General features: G+C 43.7%; 1 protein-coding gene across 7 annotated transcripts in view; it reads left to right on the top strand.

The window, feature by feature from the left end:
• The window catches only part of LOC119435975 (probable phosphorylase b kinase regulatory subunit alpha), a 128,981-nt gene that overhangs the window by 33,946 nt on the left and 78,141 nt on the right, over window positions 1–16,894 (top strand). For 2 of the 7 annotated variants that reach the window (XM_049658309.1, XM_049658336.1), the window contains exons 4-15: window positions 12,192–12,274; window positions 12,347–12,427; window positions 13,930–14,028; window positions 14,118–14,264; window positions 14,811–14,864; window positions 14,958–15,080; window positions 15,322–15,417; window positions 15,572–15,679; window positions 15,759–15,837; window positions 15,924–16,058; window positions 16,140–16,249; window positions 16,410–16,554. In XM_049658309.1, the coding sequence (XP_049514266.1) occupies window positions 12,192–12,274; window positions 12,347–12,427; window positions 13,930–14,028; window positions 14,118–14,264; window positions 14,811–14,864; window positions 14,958–15,080; window positions 15,322–15,417; window positions 15,572–15,679; window positions 15,759–15,837; window positions 15,924–16,058; window positions 16,140–16,249; window positions 16,410–16,554 (1,260 nt within the window). The remainder of the gene's footprint in view (window positions 1–12,191; window positions 12,275–12,346; window positions 12,428–13,929; window positions 14,029–14,117; window positions 14,265–14,810; window positions 14,865–14,957; window positions 15,081–15,321; window positions 15,418–15,571; window positions 15,680–15,758; window positions 15,838–15,923; window positions 16,059–16,139; window positions 16,250–16,409; window positions 16,555–16,894) is intronic. The other 5 variants (XM_049658318.1, XM_049658322.1, XM_049658331.1 and 2 more) reach the window with 5 other exon arrangements.

The following is a 16,894-nucleotide window of genomic DNA, read 5'->3' as shown; positions in this document are numbered from 1 at the left end:
GGATTGTTTTTATGGTTAAGCTCTGTGCCACCAGGTGCCTGGACTATGCCAACCAAAACAGGCTGCTCACGTGTTTGCGCTAAAGCTCGTTCATCACAGTGTAGCGAAGAGAGACGCTAGTGGGTCCAGCTCTAGTCTGCCCAGACGCTAGGTGGTCCAGTGCTTTGGCTCGCAACGGCGCTCGTGCTTGAAAAAGGTGTCTCGTTTGGCTGTCGACGCTGCTTTTCTGATCTTTAATAAACCCTTTACAATTGGTGGAGCGTCATTGAGGACATTGTATACGCCATTGAATGTATTGCAATTTCGTCGTGCTCCCATGACGTTATCCTCGGCTGGGATTTTCTCTCCGCCACAATGCCGTCATTCATTGCGCACGGGCCGAACTAGAACTGTCGCCACTCTCAGATTTGACGCTCGCTGACAATGCTTCTCTACCGAACAAAACTCCTCGTCAGACACGACACCACCGTTCCTCCCAACTCGTCAGTGGTTGTCTCTATGTACTGCAGCAGCCTCTTCGACGCCGTCGCACTACTTTCTCCGTCTGGCCGCTTTTCCACTCGAAAAGGTCTCCTGCTACCTTTGTGACGGTGAACATCACACAGGGCTCTAGTGCTATATTATTTGTAACCCGTTCTCGTACCCTGTGTTGCTACTCCAAGGAGAATGTCTGGGCAGTGTCTCGAAGCTATCGCAGACGTACAAATTACGGACGTTCCTGAAGACCCATACTGTGCCCGTTACAGTACTCTCGGCTCGATTTCTACGTCTGGCCATGCCTATAAATGTGTTCGATTCCTTCTGTTGCCGATGACCTTACACCGGGCCACGCGATCACAGCTTCTATGCCTCCTAGAAGAATTTCATGCTTTGACATCGGGCAACCTTCCCTGGGCGGACGTCAACAGTTACGCGCCACATCGATACTGGCTCCCAATCGCCATTGCGGCAACGCTCATATCGTGTATCAGCTACAGAACGTCGCGTGATTAATGAACAAGTGGCCGATATACTCTGCCATGAAGTGATCCGACCTTCCCACAGTCCATGGGCATCTCCCGTCGTCCTTGTTACGAAGAAAAACGGTTCTGTACGGTTCTGGGTCCACTATCGGCTACTCAACAAGATCACTCGTAAGGACGTTACCCGCTTCCACGAATCGATGACGTTATTGACAGCCTCAAGGAGCAGAATTTTTTTCATTTCTCGATCTGCGCTCAGGGTATTGGCGAGTACCTATGGCAGATGACGATTGACCGAAGACAGGTTGTCACGCCCGACGGCTTATACGAATTTAATGTCATGCCGTTGGACTTGTGATGCGCCAGCAACTTTTGAGTGCATGATGGATACCGTTCTGCGCGGCTTGAAATGGCGCACGTGCTTGTGCTACCTTGATGACGTCGTCGTTTTTGCTCCGGACTTCTCCACGCACCTCAACGCCTCCGGCGTGTTTTGACGTGTTTGAGAAACGCGGCCTACAACTGAATTTAAAGAAGCGCCGATTTGCAGCGTGGCAGCTGACGATACTAGGTTACGTTGTTTCCAAGGATAGAATTCTCCCCGATCCAGCCAAGCTTCGTGCCGTCGCCGAATTTCCTAAACCTACGTCCATCAAAGAACTGCGAAGTTTCGTAGGTTTGTGTTCTTACTTCCGACGCTTCATTTGAAATTTCGCCGCCATCATACGCCTCTGACGAAGCTCCTTGGATGCAATGGACCCTTCATTTGTGGTTGTCAGAGTGCGAGGAAGCGTTCCCAATCTCCGTCTTTTGCTGACGACTCCCCCAATTTGCACCACTACGACCCGACGGCCCCAACAGAGGTACACACAGATGCCAGCAGTGTTGGCCTCAGCGCTGTCCTTGCGCAGTGCAAACCTGGCTTTCCTGAATATGTCGTGGCCTATGCCAGTCGCAACCTTACGAAAGCCGAGACCAATTACACTGTCACGGAAAAAGACTGTCTGGCGATCATCTGGGCTCTTACTAAGTTCCGGCCTTATTTGTATGGCCACCCATTTGATGTCGTCACCGACCACATGCACTATGTTGGCTGTCATCGTTGAAGGATCCTTCAGGTCGTCTTGGCCGCTGGGCACTTCGCCTGCAGGACTACGATATCCGTGTGCTGTACCACAATGGACGCCAACATTCTGATGCCGACGCCCTATCACGCTCTCCCTTGCCTGATGACAATACCTGCTGCTCACTATCCCAGCTAGCTGTTTCTACAATCGACCTTGAGGACTATCGCTTCCTATCAGCGCAAGGACCCGTGGATTGCCTCGATTATAGACTTGCTTGCTGACCCATCACCACAATCAACCACTCGTACGTTGTGTCGTCAGGCTCGCCATTCGTGGTTCGCGACAACCTGCTTCACAGACGCAGTTATGCCGCAGACGGCCGCGAGTGGTTGTTAGTAGTTCCTCGCAGTCTGCGCTCCAAATTCTGCACATCCTTTCACACCGATCCACAGTGCGCACACTTGGGAGTTTTCAAAACCTACCAGCGCCTTCGACAGCGCTACTACTGGCGCGGAATGTACAAGTATGTTCAACAATTCGTTCGCTCCTGCCCCGACTGCTAGCGCCGGAAATCTTCACCCCAGCTCTTGCCGGCTGGTCTGCAGCCTCTACCCTGCCCTACCCGGCCGTTCGGGCATGTTGGAATTGATTTGTATGGGCCACTTCCCTTGACGTCGGCTGGTAACTGCTGGGCTATTGTGTCAGTAGATCACCTCACATGATACGCTGAAACCGCCGCTCTCACCAGCAGCTACAGCGCGCGATGTTGCCTCATTCCTGCTTTGCCGATTCATCCTGCGGCATGGTCCACCCCAGGAATTGCTCAGTGATCGCAGACGTGTCTTCCTGTCGGAAGTGGTTGAAGCCATTCTGAAAGAGTGCCACGTTATTCATCGCACAACTACGGCGTACCACCCCCAAACCAATGGCCTCACAGGACGCTTCAACCGCACGCTCAGCAACATGCTTTCAATGTACGTCGTCTCCGACCACATGAACTGGGACGCCATTCTGCCCTTCGTCACCTACGCGTACAACACCGCTACTCAGAGCACCACTGGCTTTTCGCCCTTTTTCTTACTATACGGTCGGCACCCGTCGCATACCATCGACACAATTTTACCTTACCGGGCGGATGCATCCTAGGGCTCACCTATTTCTGCCACAGCACGGCATGCTGAAGAATGCCGTGACATCGCACGTGCCTTTACTTCCAACGACCAAGAGCGCCAGAAGAGCACTCGCGGTGACTCCACTTCCGCAGTCACCTTGCTTCCTGGCGCGCTTGTGTGGCTCTCTGTCCCGTTCACCGCCCCTGGCCTCTCATCGAAACTACCCCTGAAATATGAAGGCCCTTACCGCGTCGTTGAACGCGCATCTCCCGTGAATTTTGTTATCAAACCAGTTCAACCGTCTTCGGACCAGCGCCGTCGTGGACGAGACATTGTCCACGTCGACCGCCTCAAGCCATACTACGATCCTGTCATCCTGACTAGCTGTTAGGTCACCGGACGGCTCCCTTATCACTCCCGGGGTAATTGTAGCGAAGAGAGATGCTAGTGGGTCCAGCGCTTTGGCTCGCAACGGTGCTCGTGCTTGAAAGCCATGTCTCGTTTGGCTGTCGACGCTGCGCTCCTCCGATCTCTAATAAACCCTTTACAACAGCAATAGTAGCATGGAGGGGCTTTAGTTTACACTGCCACCCATCCGTCAAAACGCCCAGCTCGCCTGCTGTTACCAGAATACCGGACACGCTCGGCGCTGTGACAGAATGCTCGCAACACACGCTACTTGGACAGCTCTCGCTTGGGATCGACTGCCAGGCGGCAGGCAGAGAGGTTGGAGAGGCTTCGCACGCTGGCTCCAAAATGACTGGAAGTAAACGACACGATGTCCCATCATGATGCAAAGCCAGTGAAGGTGGAGCTTAGCCCCGATCGCTCGGCGAACGAGTTGAGGAGAAAAAGCATAGCTATGGAGGTGGGTAACTTCTAAGCATCCGTAGCTCTCTTAATATGAGATGCTTCACACAAATTGTGGTACGAATGTTTTACTGTAGCTGTACCCTACGCGTCTACAAAATTTGTCCAAACTGTTTCAGGGACCCTTTAATATAGTAATCAGGTGACTGTTGTGTGTGACTTAATTATGCAGAATTTTGCTAGTTGTTGGAGGAGGATCAGGTGAACTAAAGGGCTCGAGTCAAGTGGAAACCATATGAAGCCAACAGACACTGAAACCAAGGAAAGCATAGGGGAAATTAACTTTGTTTTGTTTAATAAGTGTCTAAATTTGGGTTTAGCTTCTGGTTTATAAGAAATGGAACATAAATGAAAGTGAAACAAGAGATAACCTGCTGCATATGTGGGCCGAACTCACAGCCTCCACATGATGCATGCAGTGCTCTACTAGGGCAATGCATAGCAGTGACTGCCAACTGCCCCCCCCCCCCCCTCCTTCTCCCTGCACACACACATAATTTGATCATCATTTATGTGCATGTACCATCAGCATAAATTGAATTGCGAACATGAACTAACTGATAAAAATGCCTGTTATGCATAATTAGATGGAAATGCTATGTGTAATTACTCTGTAGCCAGTCTCTAAGCATGAAGTAGTCCAAAGTGGTCGTTTTGGAGTCTAAATTAAGCCACTGTTTAAAATACAGGTGAACCTGTAAATGGGAACAACTCATTGAAGTAGTTTCGGAGTTGTTCGTGCTTGAATTTTTGCTGATAGTACATGCTTTGCAAGTGTTTAATGCTCACACTAACTAACAACCCTGAAAATTTTTTTAGCTTATGTGTGGGGGCACTACTTTGAATCTTTGAGTTTATTTCTCAAAGTTCGCACTTTTTCATCAAATATTCTGTTGACAAAAACTTAATTTAACACCATGCAATTTACCAAATCGAGGCACTTTCTGAACCAAACTTTCAAGAGGAGCAAGAAGACTTCGGCATTGTGGTCTCATGTTCTTGATATATTCTAGTTCAAAATGTGAAATGTTGCAAGGACAAATATAGCCCGAAAAACAGAGTAATCTTATTTCTTTTGTTTGTTTGTGTGTGCGTGCACGTGTGTGTGTGTGTGTGTGTGTGTACGTGCGTGCGTGCGTGCGTGTGCGTGTGTGTGTGTGTGTGTGTGTGTGTGTGTGTGTGTGTGTGTGTGTGTGAAAAGGGGCAAAATATTGTCGCTAATCCATAGCCATGCTGTGCTGTGTGAGAGAAGGTAGCTTTCCTGAGCTGGCACACTCGCTTCAAAGCTTTGAGATATTCATAAAATATGGAAAAATTCACACAGTGTGATGAAATTTTGCAGAGGTGCAAACAGTGCTTAATTGCATTCTCTTAAAAAATGTTATTCCAACCAGACAAGTAGATCAAGACGTAACTATTTTCCCTCAAATCTCACTCATAAAAGGCCCCTCACCAGGGCCGGTATAACGTAAAACTATTCCAATCTGTTTTTACTCCAAATCCCCCATTCGCCCTCCATGATACGTCTAATGGTTCGGGTCCATCCCATATGGGCGGGTGCCATGCCCATATGGGGAGAGCTGGAGCCATTTTGACCTATCACGGAGGGCTAATGGTGGATTTGGAATAAAAACACGTAATATTTTTACCTTATACCGGCCCAGGTTTAGGCACTGCAAAGAGACAAGTGCAGTGTGTAGATTGTGTGGTGATGATCATGTCCACAATGTATTGCACGAATGTATACCACAACATGTTAAACTCAAACAAAAATCTATGCGCCTGTCTTCTCAGAGGAGCCACTATCCCCACCAGCAGACATAGCATCACACACGGAGTACCTGCAGCGCATAAGTAGCCAGCAGTAGTGCAGATAACTTGGACAATCCTGTGAAATGCAGAGCGAGCAAAAACGCTTCTGGAAATGTGTCACGCAGCAAAAAAAAAGAAAGACAGAAAAAAGAAGGGAGGTACGGGTCACAATATAAATACCACATGGGCTCTCAGCTCCGATATGGGTTATGCAGAAGAGAAATGTGACTTCTCAGGTACTTGTCAAGCTAATGGGAGAGAGCCTATGCCATGGTGGAGAAGCTCTCCTCTTATCATGGCCTCAAAACATTTCATTTTCTTCTTCCATCTTGGGTGCTACTGAATGCTTTTTTATACTTCTTGTGGTAAAACGCTTCCTGGACAACACATTACAGCTTCCACTTCATGGCGTGATGTTTGCAGAGCAAAACACTGAAGTGCAGAAAGAAAAGAAAGAAGAAATGGTTAATGAAAGAAGGACAAACAGAGCACTGAGTACCAATTTGATTTATTGGTCAAGAGCACACAAACATGTACACAAGGTGACAGATTTATCAAACACTGTATCAGCAACACTAGTCACATCGGTAGGTCAATAAACCAGCAGTAAAAGCTTGTAAAAATTAATGCATGGCAAGAATTTTTCATAGATTAAAAACCAGGCTAGATTAGGGTTGACATAGGCTCAAAAACGCAAACTCCTTATCGTGTAAAGGATCTGATGGTTGACTCACGCTCCTGTGTCCATATTTCTTAATATAATGGGCCTCAGAAATTTCCCGCTTTCCCCGATTGTGATGACGTTTCAGCATATTTTCCTCTTCCAACTGAGGCTTGCAGTCATAACCATTGCAGTGCAACACTAGGTAAGCTGTTCTTTCTTTTGTTAAGTTGTTTTTGTGTTCCCCCAGCCTTTTGTTAATACAGTGTCCTGTTTGGCTTATATAAAGGTGGCTGCATGTTAATAGTATTCGATACACAACTCCTACGCAGCAATCCACAAATTGCTTTTCATGATTAACTGTGCACATCCAGCTTTTTGTATTTTATGTCCCACTAAGGTGTTCGTCAGTCATCCTATAAATCTGACCTTGCATGGGGCTGATAAGACTACCTCACCACCGTATCGCGACCCAACTTTTTTCAAACCATGGGAGATGTGCAAACATGGGATAGCTGCTGCTCCTTCATTTTTATTCTGGCCATCTGTTATTGTGGCCACGCTTTTTTGCTATTTGCAACAACTTTTTGCAAACTGATAAAATTACAAACTTTGGAAATCCAGCCGGAAGAAGCCTGTCTATATATATGCTGGGCCAAGTCACTTCTACCACCCAATAATGAAGGCTGCAAGAAAATAACATCTACATATCTTTTTACGAGATCATGTTTGCTCGGGAGACCAACTGCGAAGCATGAAGCCCGTTGTTAATTACGCCTATAGTCACTCCAACGTAGTAATGAGAGTGATTGGTTCATTCGCCATTTGTGCAGCATTAACTCTTTCGTTACTGTGCCTATAGAAATCAATCAATTCAATTCGATTGACAGTTTTTCTATGCTTTGTTATACATTTCTGTTGAAATTCTTCTACTAGCATCATCATCATGCACCCTCTGAAATGATGACTGAACTTTAGCATTTTGTCAGATTTGACAATATTTTGCAGGTTGGGGAGTCTGGAAAAGTAAAACTTTGACTGCAAGTATTGTCAAGATTAGCCTATGGTACTTCAGCACTTCTTCAACAAAAAGACTCAAAATTTGCTGTTCGGTCGATTCGGCAAGATAATTTTTAAATGACAGCAGCAGCGAAGACGCAGAAGCTTCTCTCTGGTTGTCATTTTTCTGATCAAATATATAGGCTGGTTTAACGATGCCTCAAACAATGGTAGATGCTCATGAGTGCGTGTTATTTTGATAATGTGTTTGAGTAACATCAAGTGCAACTTTATTTTACCCCCGTGGGTTGCTTTTATCCATCAGCGCTTCGGCAGCATATGTAGAAATTATTACGAGTAATCCTTCCCGTAGCGTGGGGTTTTCACTCGCACAAGAGCACGCAGTCGATTACAGACTGACCTTCAACTGAAGCTTGACTAGCTGTCTAAGCTCTTACATTTTGAACATCGCCTGTTCAAGGGCCCTTATTCACTACTGTACAATATTGTGCAATATTCCACATTGCTGTACAGCACTGTACAGGAACTGAACAGTGCGTGTGGAAGCTCCAGCCCCAGCTGAATGCACACTAGACCATCTTGCTTGCCCAGAAAAGCTTATCGAATGAATTCATTAGGTATGAGGAGGCTTCTTCATGCTCCCTGACCTGACAGCCATTGCTTGGCGAGTCTATAGAATGCAGTAAAACAGGAACGAGGTGCCTGCTGCAATGAGTAAAAAACAAATGCTCCCTGTACAATAGGAACTTACCCGTTTTCACATTTGTGAAACTACTGCTTTCCCACATAGCATGGGCATTACTATGGCTAGTATTCATGTCAACAAATCTTAATAATTCTTTTGCATGATCTGGCTTACAAAAATTGGGAACTAGGAACCAGGTGCATATTTTGTATATTTCAGATTTTTTTACTCTCAGTACTTAAACTAAATATAGCAAATTATTTCTTCCATAATTTCATGTTCCTTGAGGGGCTTCTTTGAAGTTTTACATGAGAATTCGCAAACATTGTCTGAGCAATTATTACTGCTATACATCCATTCAAACAACCACTGATCAGGCTATAATTTTATGCATTGCAGTATACATTGCGAATACTATGTCTTCAAACAAAATGTGAAAACATAAATTACCGAAAATTAGCACATCTCGTGTGGTAACGAAAGAGTTAACTAAGTCTTGTTCACACATGGCGGCGAACAGCGTAAAAGTACAAATAGACAGGCTACTTTCAGCAGGATTCCCGAAGTTTGTCATTTCATCAGTGTTGCAAAACGATGTTGCAAATAGTAAAAAAGCGGGACCACAAGAAACCAAAATTGCATAATAAAAAGAAACGAGCAGCAGTTATCCCATATTGGCATAAAATCTCCCGTGGTTTGAAAAAAGTCTGGTAGTGATACGATGTCGAAGTAGTCTTATCAGTCCCATGCAAGGTCCGACGCATTAGCAGGATGACGGATGAACACCTTAGCGGTACATCAAATATAGCCATCACGATCTGGGAGTGCGGGAAATTTCTGAGGCCTATTATATTAAGAAATATGGCGACAAGTGCGTGAGTCAACCATCAGTGACTTTACACAATAAGGAGTTTATTGACCTACCAATGTGACTAGTGTCTCTGGCACAGTGTTTGATAACCCTGTCAACTTGTGTATACAGTATAGACCACTTATAACGTAACCGTTTATAGTGCAGGACCGGATATAGTACGGTATTCTCAGACTCCCATGAATTTTCCCATAGCACTCCATGTATATGCATACCGCTTACAGTGCAGCCGCGTGAGACGAAATACCGTTTATAATGCGGCTTTTGCGGGAAAATCTCGCCGACAAGGGCGTTAGCGAGCAGCACGCTTCTCAACGAGGTACGTGCTCCCGGCCGGCGTGTGCATTATTCAATGCAACCACACTCTCGTTAATTCGGACTTATTTGGCCGCACATCGGTTAATTCGGACTACTTTCGGAGCTCGGTGAGCGCGGAGAGTCGCACATGTGCGACGCAAAAGAGCAAGAACGGCACTAGCGTCCAACCGAAACGAAGCAGCGGAGTCCGCATCGCCACAGCCATCAGTTGAAATCGTACGTGAATGACAGCAACGCCGGAACGCTTCGAGCCTATTTATGTCTTTAAAGCCTGTATTCTTGCGTTTACCGCTGCGCATAACACTGCGTTGGCCGCGGGCTTTCGTAACTGCGTAGTCGTCATCCACGATCACTTCGATAGCGGCCGCGGTTGCGGCGAACAGTAGTTTGGTTTTTACTCGGTACGCGCATCGGTCGCGTACTTAAAGAACTGCGTAGCCGCCATCGATGATCGCATAGATAGCGACCGCGGTTTCAACTGCAGTTGTTGCAGTGAATGGTAGTTAATTCGTCCAGACTCGATGCGTGCGTCAGGCGTGTGCCTTCAGCTCCGCAAAGTCGTCGTTATTAATCGGCCACAGTTTTTTATGCAGCGGTTGCGGCAAACAGTTGTTTCGTTTTGACTCGGTGCAAAGCTGCCGAACTTAAAGAGCACCGGCTACATCGCGATTATGTTTTCGTCAGCTCACTGGCGAAAACGTAATCGTGATGTGCGCATGATAGTACAAAGCGCATCTACATGCTTGGTCTACATGTTTTGCACACGTGCAGGGCTTGAAAATCGTTGTTTTGGTTATAGTGCGGTACCGCTTATAGTGCAGATATTCGCGACTCCGGCGACTTACGTTATAAGCGGTCTATACTGTATATATTTATGTGTTCTTGACCAATAAATCCAGTTGGTAGTTGGCGCTCGTGTTTGTGCTTCTCGCTGCAAAAATCACGCCATAACTTAGACCAACTCGCCCACATCACTATTCTTATCCACATATGCCAGTGTATAACAAAAATTTTTACGGGCCCTGGTGAAGGGCCTAAGGACTGCTGACACAAAATTTGTCCCTTTTTTTTTTCTTTCTTTTCTTTATATAGCTATTGACTCTGATTATGGTATGAAGCCTGGATTTCCTGAACATGCAACAGATAATCATGTCATCTTTAATGTGGCCAGTTCAAAACACATGCCAAGTGCAGCATGGCTTTGGCTGTGAAGCAGACAGTAGGTGGCATCAAAGCAGCTGGATGTTGGTGGCAGTGCCGGCAACACCAGAGAAATTAGTTGAAAGCTAGGGAAACCTTTAAATTTTATACTGAGGTTGCCAGCCTTGGCATTAATTGCCAAATTGCAAATAATGGTACCACTTGGGGCTGACATTTTTTTGGCTACCTATATGGGCATTTTTTGTGAGCCATATTGCATTTGCTAAAAAAAAAAAAGGTATCTCGAAAGCATTTGCTTTATAAGATAGTTTTCATGCTCTGATAGCTTGCAAGTTGGTTTCCTTCTGTAAGCTTAGCTCCGTCAAATCTTAGAGGGGCCCAGAAGAGGTTTCATGTAACTCTAAAAAAACTTAGATGCCCTACTTAACATGTAAATATCCAACTTGAACATGTACGTGAATTTAAGTAGGACTCCATATTCACCTTATTTCTGTCGCCAAGGGTGAAAACTTCCTTTGGTATTGTCAACATTATTTTTTTGTGCCGCATCATTTCAGCTTAAACACAATGAACACAGAGTCCGTATGTTTTATACACAATGCGAAACATATTTACACCATAAAATCCTGTCATTTTGCATCCAAGTGAACAGAAAATAACTTTATGGAAAGCATCAAAATATTAATTACCGACCATGTGTTACTAAAATCTAGGGAAATATTTGGGATTTTTTCATGCGAGTTGGGAGAACGTGGATCTGGTGCTTGGCCACACTGGGTGGGGCTTACTTGTTATCGAAAACCACTGATGTGCGTGCAAGCCAGCCTGCTGTAATAAATGCAAGCCATACCGTGACTATTGACTGTGAATGTTTGTGAGTGTGTCACCAAAAGTTGAGTGCAGTGAGTCATGCGCACTGCCAGAGCAGCCATTTCACAGGGTAAGTGTGGGACAAGGTTAGGGAAATGCATTAAGTTTCTTTGCGTTTTTTGAGAATAGACAGCAGAGCTTAATCCATGTCCAATGTGAAAAATGCCAGTGTGAAATAGGATGGAAGGGAAGGGTAGAAATTTGTCCTTGTTCATATAACATGCTCTGAATGTAAAGTGCTAAAAAACACACGGACAGAGGGAGTTTAGGACACATGCGCACAATACATGTGTCCATGTGTCATGTACGCCCTCTGTTTGTTTTTCTTGAGCTGTACTTTCAGGATAGAAGGGCCAATTTGGCAATGATGCAAGTAGCCCAGTGCATGCTTAGCTCTGAGCAGCATGGTCATGGTGCGGCCTGTGTCCACTGCACCATGCTGACTAGCGCACACGTCAGTGTTTGTGATACCATCAGCCAGCACCCCTGGTTGCTGTGATGTCACCTGCTGCCTACTTAACGGCCAAACTCATGCCGTATTTGGTGCATTTTTTTAACTGGTTGCATTAGAAGATGACGCAGTTATTTCTTGCGTGCCCAAGATATTGAGGCTTCACACTTAAAGTACGAGGTCAGCAGCTGCCTAATAAGTAAAAAAAGTTGCACATCAGTAACTCCTTTAGCATCAGCACCTGAAAAAGTAACTTCTGAGAAAAAAAAGTTTATTTGCATTTCACATATGTGTTATGTTGTGTTATTGATATCTTTTAATCACCTTTCAGGTCTTCAAATAGTATTCAACTTAGATGAAGTCAATTTTATACAAAACTTGGTCTTTTACATAGAGGCCACATACTGCATCCCGGTAAGTGATGGGCACATAGTATCAGAAGCATTCTTTTTTTCTCCCTTATAACTTGTCTTATTCTTTTTCCAGGACTATGGTATTTGGGAACGCGGTGACAAAACAAACCATGGGTTACCAGAACTGAACTCGAGCTCCATCGGAATGGCCAAAGTATGCTGTTTACTGTCTTAGCTCACCGTTATATTGATCTGGAGTGGAACAATCTATATATTTGCATGTGCAGTGTAGCTGTTGTGATCTGCAGTGTAGCCATCTAGTATTTGCATGTAGATTTGAGTCCCCACTTTTATTTGTGTAGACTGTAACAAAATTTGTTCTAGTTAGGATGAAATAAAATCCAACATACCATATGCCGCATATGCTTTGGCCTCTTATTGATCTAGAGCATGGTGCTACACCACAAATGTAAAGGGAAATTCAAAGAATTTCCCTTTACATTTGCTGTTGTAGCACCAACAGATTGTGCTGTTGGAATAGTTGATTTGACATAGTGATAGTGCTATTTTCCAGTGCAAAAACAAGACAGCCAAATAGCCAAGACAAGACGAAGTGCTTGAACTCAACTATTTGGTTGTCCCATTTTGCACTGGAACGTAGTACCATTCAAAGAGCACACTTTTTATGTTGTCGCTGATCCATGAAAGATTTACTTTTAGGTATTTTATGTATAGTTTCTTGTGCTGAAATTAAAAAGTTTCTCCTGTGACTTGGTAAAGAAATGTAAATAAATTTTTCCCAAATTTAACATTTTATGTAGTAGCACTGATCTGGGCAAAGCTATTGTATAAGAGTGAGCTGCGCAAGACAGGTCACTATTTTATCAACACCTTTGTGCTCGTGAACTGATTCGTTTCATGTGTTGATTTGTGAGGTGTGAACTCTTTTATTCCCTCACAATTTTTGGTTCTCAGCTGCACATCACAACTATAGTGTGAGAGAGGTATGGGAAGTAGCCATCTACTATTTGCATTGCTTATATTGCAGTTCCTCAGCTTGAATTATCATTTCTTGGGTTATTTAAAGGCAAAAATCAAACCATTGTTCTTCAAAGTGATATTTGAAAAAAATCAATTTCGTTTTTCAATGAGCCCTGTTGACCCTTGGGTTTCATTTCGATTTGCCAAATGCAAGTTCATGTGCATAAATGGGTGGATAATCCATTTTTCTGCAATTGAAAGTCATCAAATATCATCTGAGAAAGCATTAAAACGTACATTTAACTTGCATTTGTGCATTAAAATTATTTTACTCCTGTAGCCATGTTTAATTTAGGGCATTTCTGTACTTATGCTAAATGTTGCTATGTAAATGCTGTCCTTGCTTAGTCTTGTGCATAGTACACGCTGTTATGGATCCCATCATGCATCAAAGCGACCTTTCAGGCTTTCAGGCAGCAGTGCTCAACTTATACTGAAGCAAGCAAATGTATGTTTGGCTGCAGTCAAATAGAAGTCATAGTAAGTCATTCATTAAATGAATGACTGGAAGTACTTCTCGGATCAATGTAGGGTTGTTGCTCATAAATTGAACAATTTTTTTTTTCCATCTTCAATAACTCTGTGTTTTAGCACTATCAAATATGCAGCCAACTTTCACTCAAACTGTTGTGTGCAGCGCCTGTTTAGGCACTTTTTGTTTTCATCATGCTGCAGGCAGCTCTTCAAGCATTGGATGACCTAGATCTGTTTGGGGGCAAAGGGGGCCCCTTTTCCGTGATTCATGTCCTGGCTGATGAAGCTCAGAAGTGCAATGTTAGTATGCATCCCAGTTGATTTTTCTGAAAAAAAAAAAATTATGTTCAACTTTTTAACCCTGTGTGACATGCTTTCTGTTCATGTAGGCTGTGCTGCAGTCAATGCTTCCACGAGAGTCCAACTCCAAAGAAGTGGACGCAGCTCTTCTCTCAGTTATTGGCTATCCAGCATTTGCTGTGGAAGACCCTGAGCTTATAGCTCAGACACGGAAAAGCATTCTGCAAAAGCTGAAGGTACATGGCAAGCTTGAAGCAGGTAGTACTGCATGAAAACACAAGCAGTGTAGTTTGTAACTTCTATGATGATACATTCAGATGTATAAACTGCAGAAGTTTTGTGGCTAGATTGGTGTATGGTGTAAATTTGTTGCAGTAAAATATTTGACAGAGTAATTTAGTGATGTAGGGAATCTGTAGTGCTGCAACTTTCATTTCATGTAACTAGCCCTGATGTAGGCAACAAAGACCATTTCTGAGCATGAACAAAAAAAAAAAAAGATTTTCTGTTGTGAGGGCTTCTAGGCACATCCTGTGTGAGCACCTTTCCTGTTTCTAGTTGTGCTTGTTTGAGGTGCTGGTGAAGTGCTCTTTTCAGATTTTTTTTTTTTTTTTTTTTGTTAAAGCTTGTACACATCTTAAGATTTCAGATAACCCTCAATGTCCATTTAAGGAGGTTGACAGTATCTTTAATAGTCAAGAAGCAAAAGAATATTAACATGTCTTTCTCATGCTGTAGTTTAGTGTTTCCCGTTCAAAAAAGTAACATTATTTTTTTCTTAGGGCAAATATGGTTGTAAAAGGTTTCTACGGGATGGCTACAAGACTGCGAAGGAGGTACTGAATTGACGCATTTTGAGTCCACGCATTTGTTATTCTGTGTTCGATTTGTGCTTTGTCTGCTTGTCTACAGCTGCAGTCTTATTTCAGGACCCAAGCAGGCTGTATTATGAATCTTGGGAGCTACAACACTTTGAAAACATTGAATGCGAGTGGCCACTCTTTCTTTGCTATTTGGTGATTGACGCTTGCTTCCGTGGGGAGCGCCTGGAGGTAACAAATTCAAGCTTTTATGTTCTGCAAACAGCACAAGAAAATTTCTGTAGCATATTTTGTAATTGAGTAAACTTTGATTTGTGCGGCATGATAGCTCTTATGCCATAGCGAAGCACTGTAAAATATTCATTGCATTGCAGTCATTGTATGCGACTAAGAAAATGTTTTCTTTTTCTGAGACTAGTCTACGCTTTCTTTTTTGTAATATTTGCATCTTTCACTTCTGGTTTTCATTTAGGTGGAGGAATACTGTGATGCTTTGGAGCAGGTGCTCCTTCGAACTGATGATGGGCTTAAACTGGTGCCAGAAATGTATGCTGTATCAGCCGACAAGGTCTGTGATTTTAATTTGCACATAATTGAGCCCTGTAACCTCATATCTTACAGTAGCTTCTAAATGTGGCTGATCATGTAACTGTGGTATATGTAGTAATTGCATCCTCCTTACATGCTTCTTCTTTGTATTGGAACTGCACACTACTGTGCAGGTTGAAGCAGAATACAAGAATCCACACAGTCAGCCAAGAGTTCACGTCGGCATGACTCCTTTTATGTGGGCGCAGTCATTATTCATCATTGGCCGACTTCTACAAGAGGTGATCCCATTTTTTTTAAATCTGTATTTTTATGTTGCTCATTCACTTTGCTGATTTCGCCTGTTATGTGTGTTTTCAGGGTTTTATTGTTCCTGGGGAGCTGGACCCTCTGAATCGTAGGCTGGCCTCGGAGAAAAAACCTGATGTGGTGGTTCAAGGTTGCTTTCATTATTATAAGCAACTTGAGTGTCTTCTGAGTGAATGGCAAGCGCAATAAATAGCTTGGTGCTTTTCATTTTTGCAGTGGTGGTGCTGGCAGAAGACCACATAATACAAGAAAAGTTGATGCACCACGAGATTTTTGTGCAGACTATACAAGATGTTCCTGACTTTGAAGTGCTACCAGCGAGGGTTCTGGGACATATTTATACGTATCTAGGTTTGTCTGACATTGTTTTATTATTTATAAGCTTTTTGTTATGAATGTTGTTGATTCATTCATCTCTAAAATGTTCTGTAGGAAGAAGCTCTAAACTGGGCTTGAGTGGACGACAGTCACGAGATGTGGGCATTCTTAGCACAAGCAAAATGTACTTGTTCAAGGATTCTCTCTTGGTATTCACTCCTCAGGTAAACCTGCTGAGTGCATTAGCAACTTGTTTGCATTGCATGCTTATATTGGCAGTTGTTGCAGCTTTTTTGTGATTTCCTGTAATGGTTTCCTTTAAATTATCTCTCCCTCATGGACCTATATCCGCCATTAATGCACTAAAAAATTTCTGCATTTCAGTTTGCAGACCAGCATCGATTTTATCTTGCCTCTGACACTGACCTTCTCATCGATACTTTCAAGACCGAGGTCGCCTATCTGAAGTCAGCGTGGAGAATGCTTGGAAGGCCGACAGTCATCCTACCTGTTTCACAGGACCTCCTGCGTTAGTTGCACACTTAAATTTTAGAAATGCGACAGCTTGCTGTGGGATTCTGTATTTGTATTCTAGTTCTATTTTTATGTGAAAGCATTTCTTTAACATAAGAATTTTACATAGGCCTTCAATTTTGCAGCACTTCTTTTATGAAAAATATTGGCAGATGCTTTTTGAATATCTCAATATGATGAATATTGGCAAAAATAAACAAATGACATGTCTACAACAAAGCAAGATTTCATTTTTATTGGCGTATATTTCTTGGAAGAAGTAGTAAATGAGCACATCTTGTGCAGCAGTTTTTGTGCCATGACCAGTTTTGGGGTGCCGGACAACTGTGCTACTC

Source organism: Dermacentor silvarum, chromosome 1 (genome assembly GCF_013339745.2).
Source record: "Dermacentor silvarum isolate Dsil-2018 chromosome 1, BIME_Dsil_1.4, whole genome shotgun sequence".
NCBI lineage: Eukaryota > Metazoa > Arthropoda > Arachnida > Ixodida > Ixodidae > Dermacentor > Dermacentor silvarum.
The sequence above is the reverse complement of the archived record's forward strand: the minus strand, read 5'-3'. Positions and strand labels throughout refer to the sequence as shown.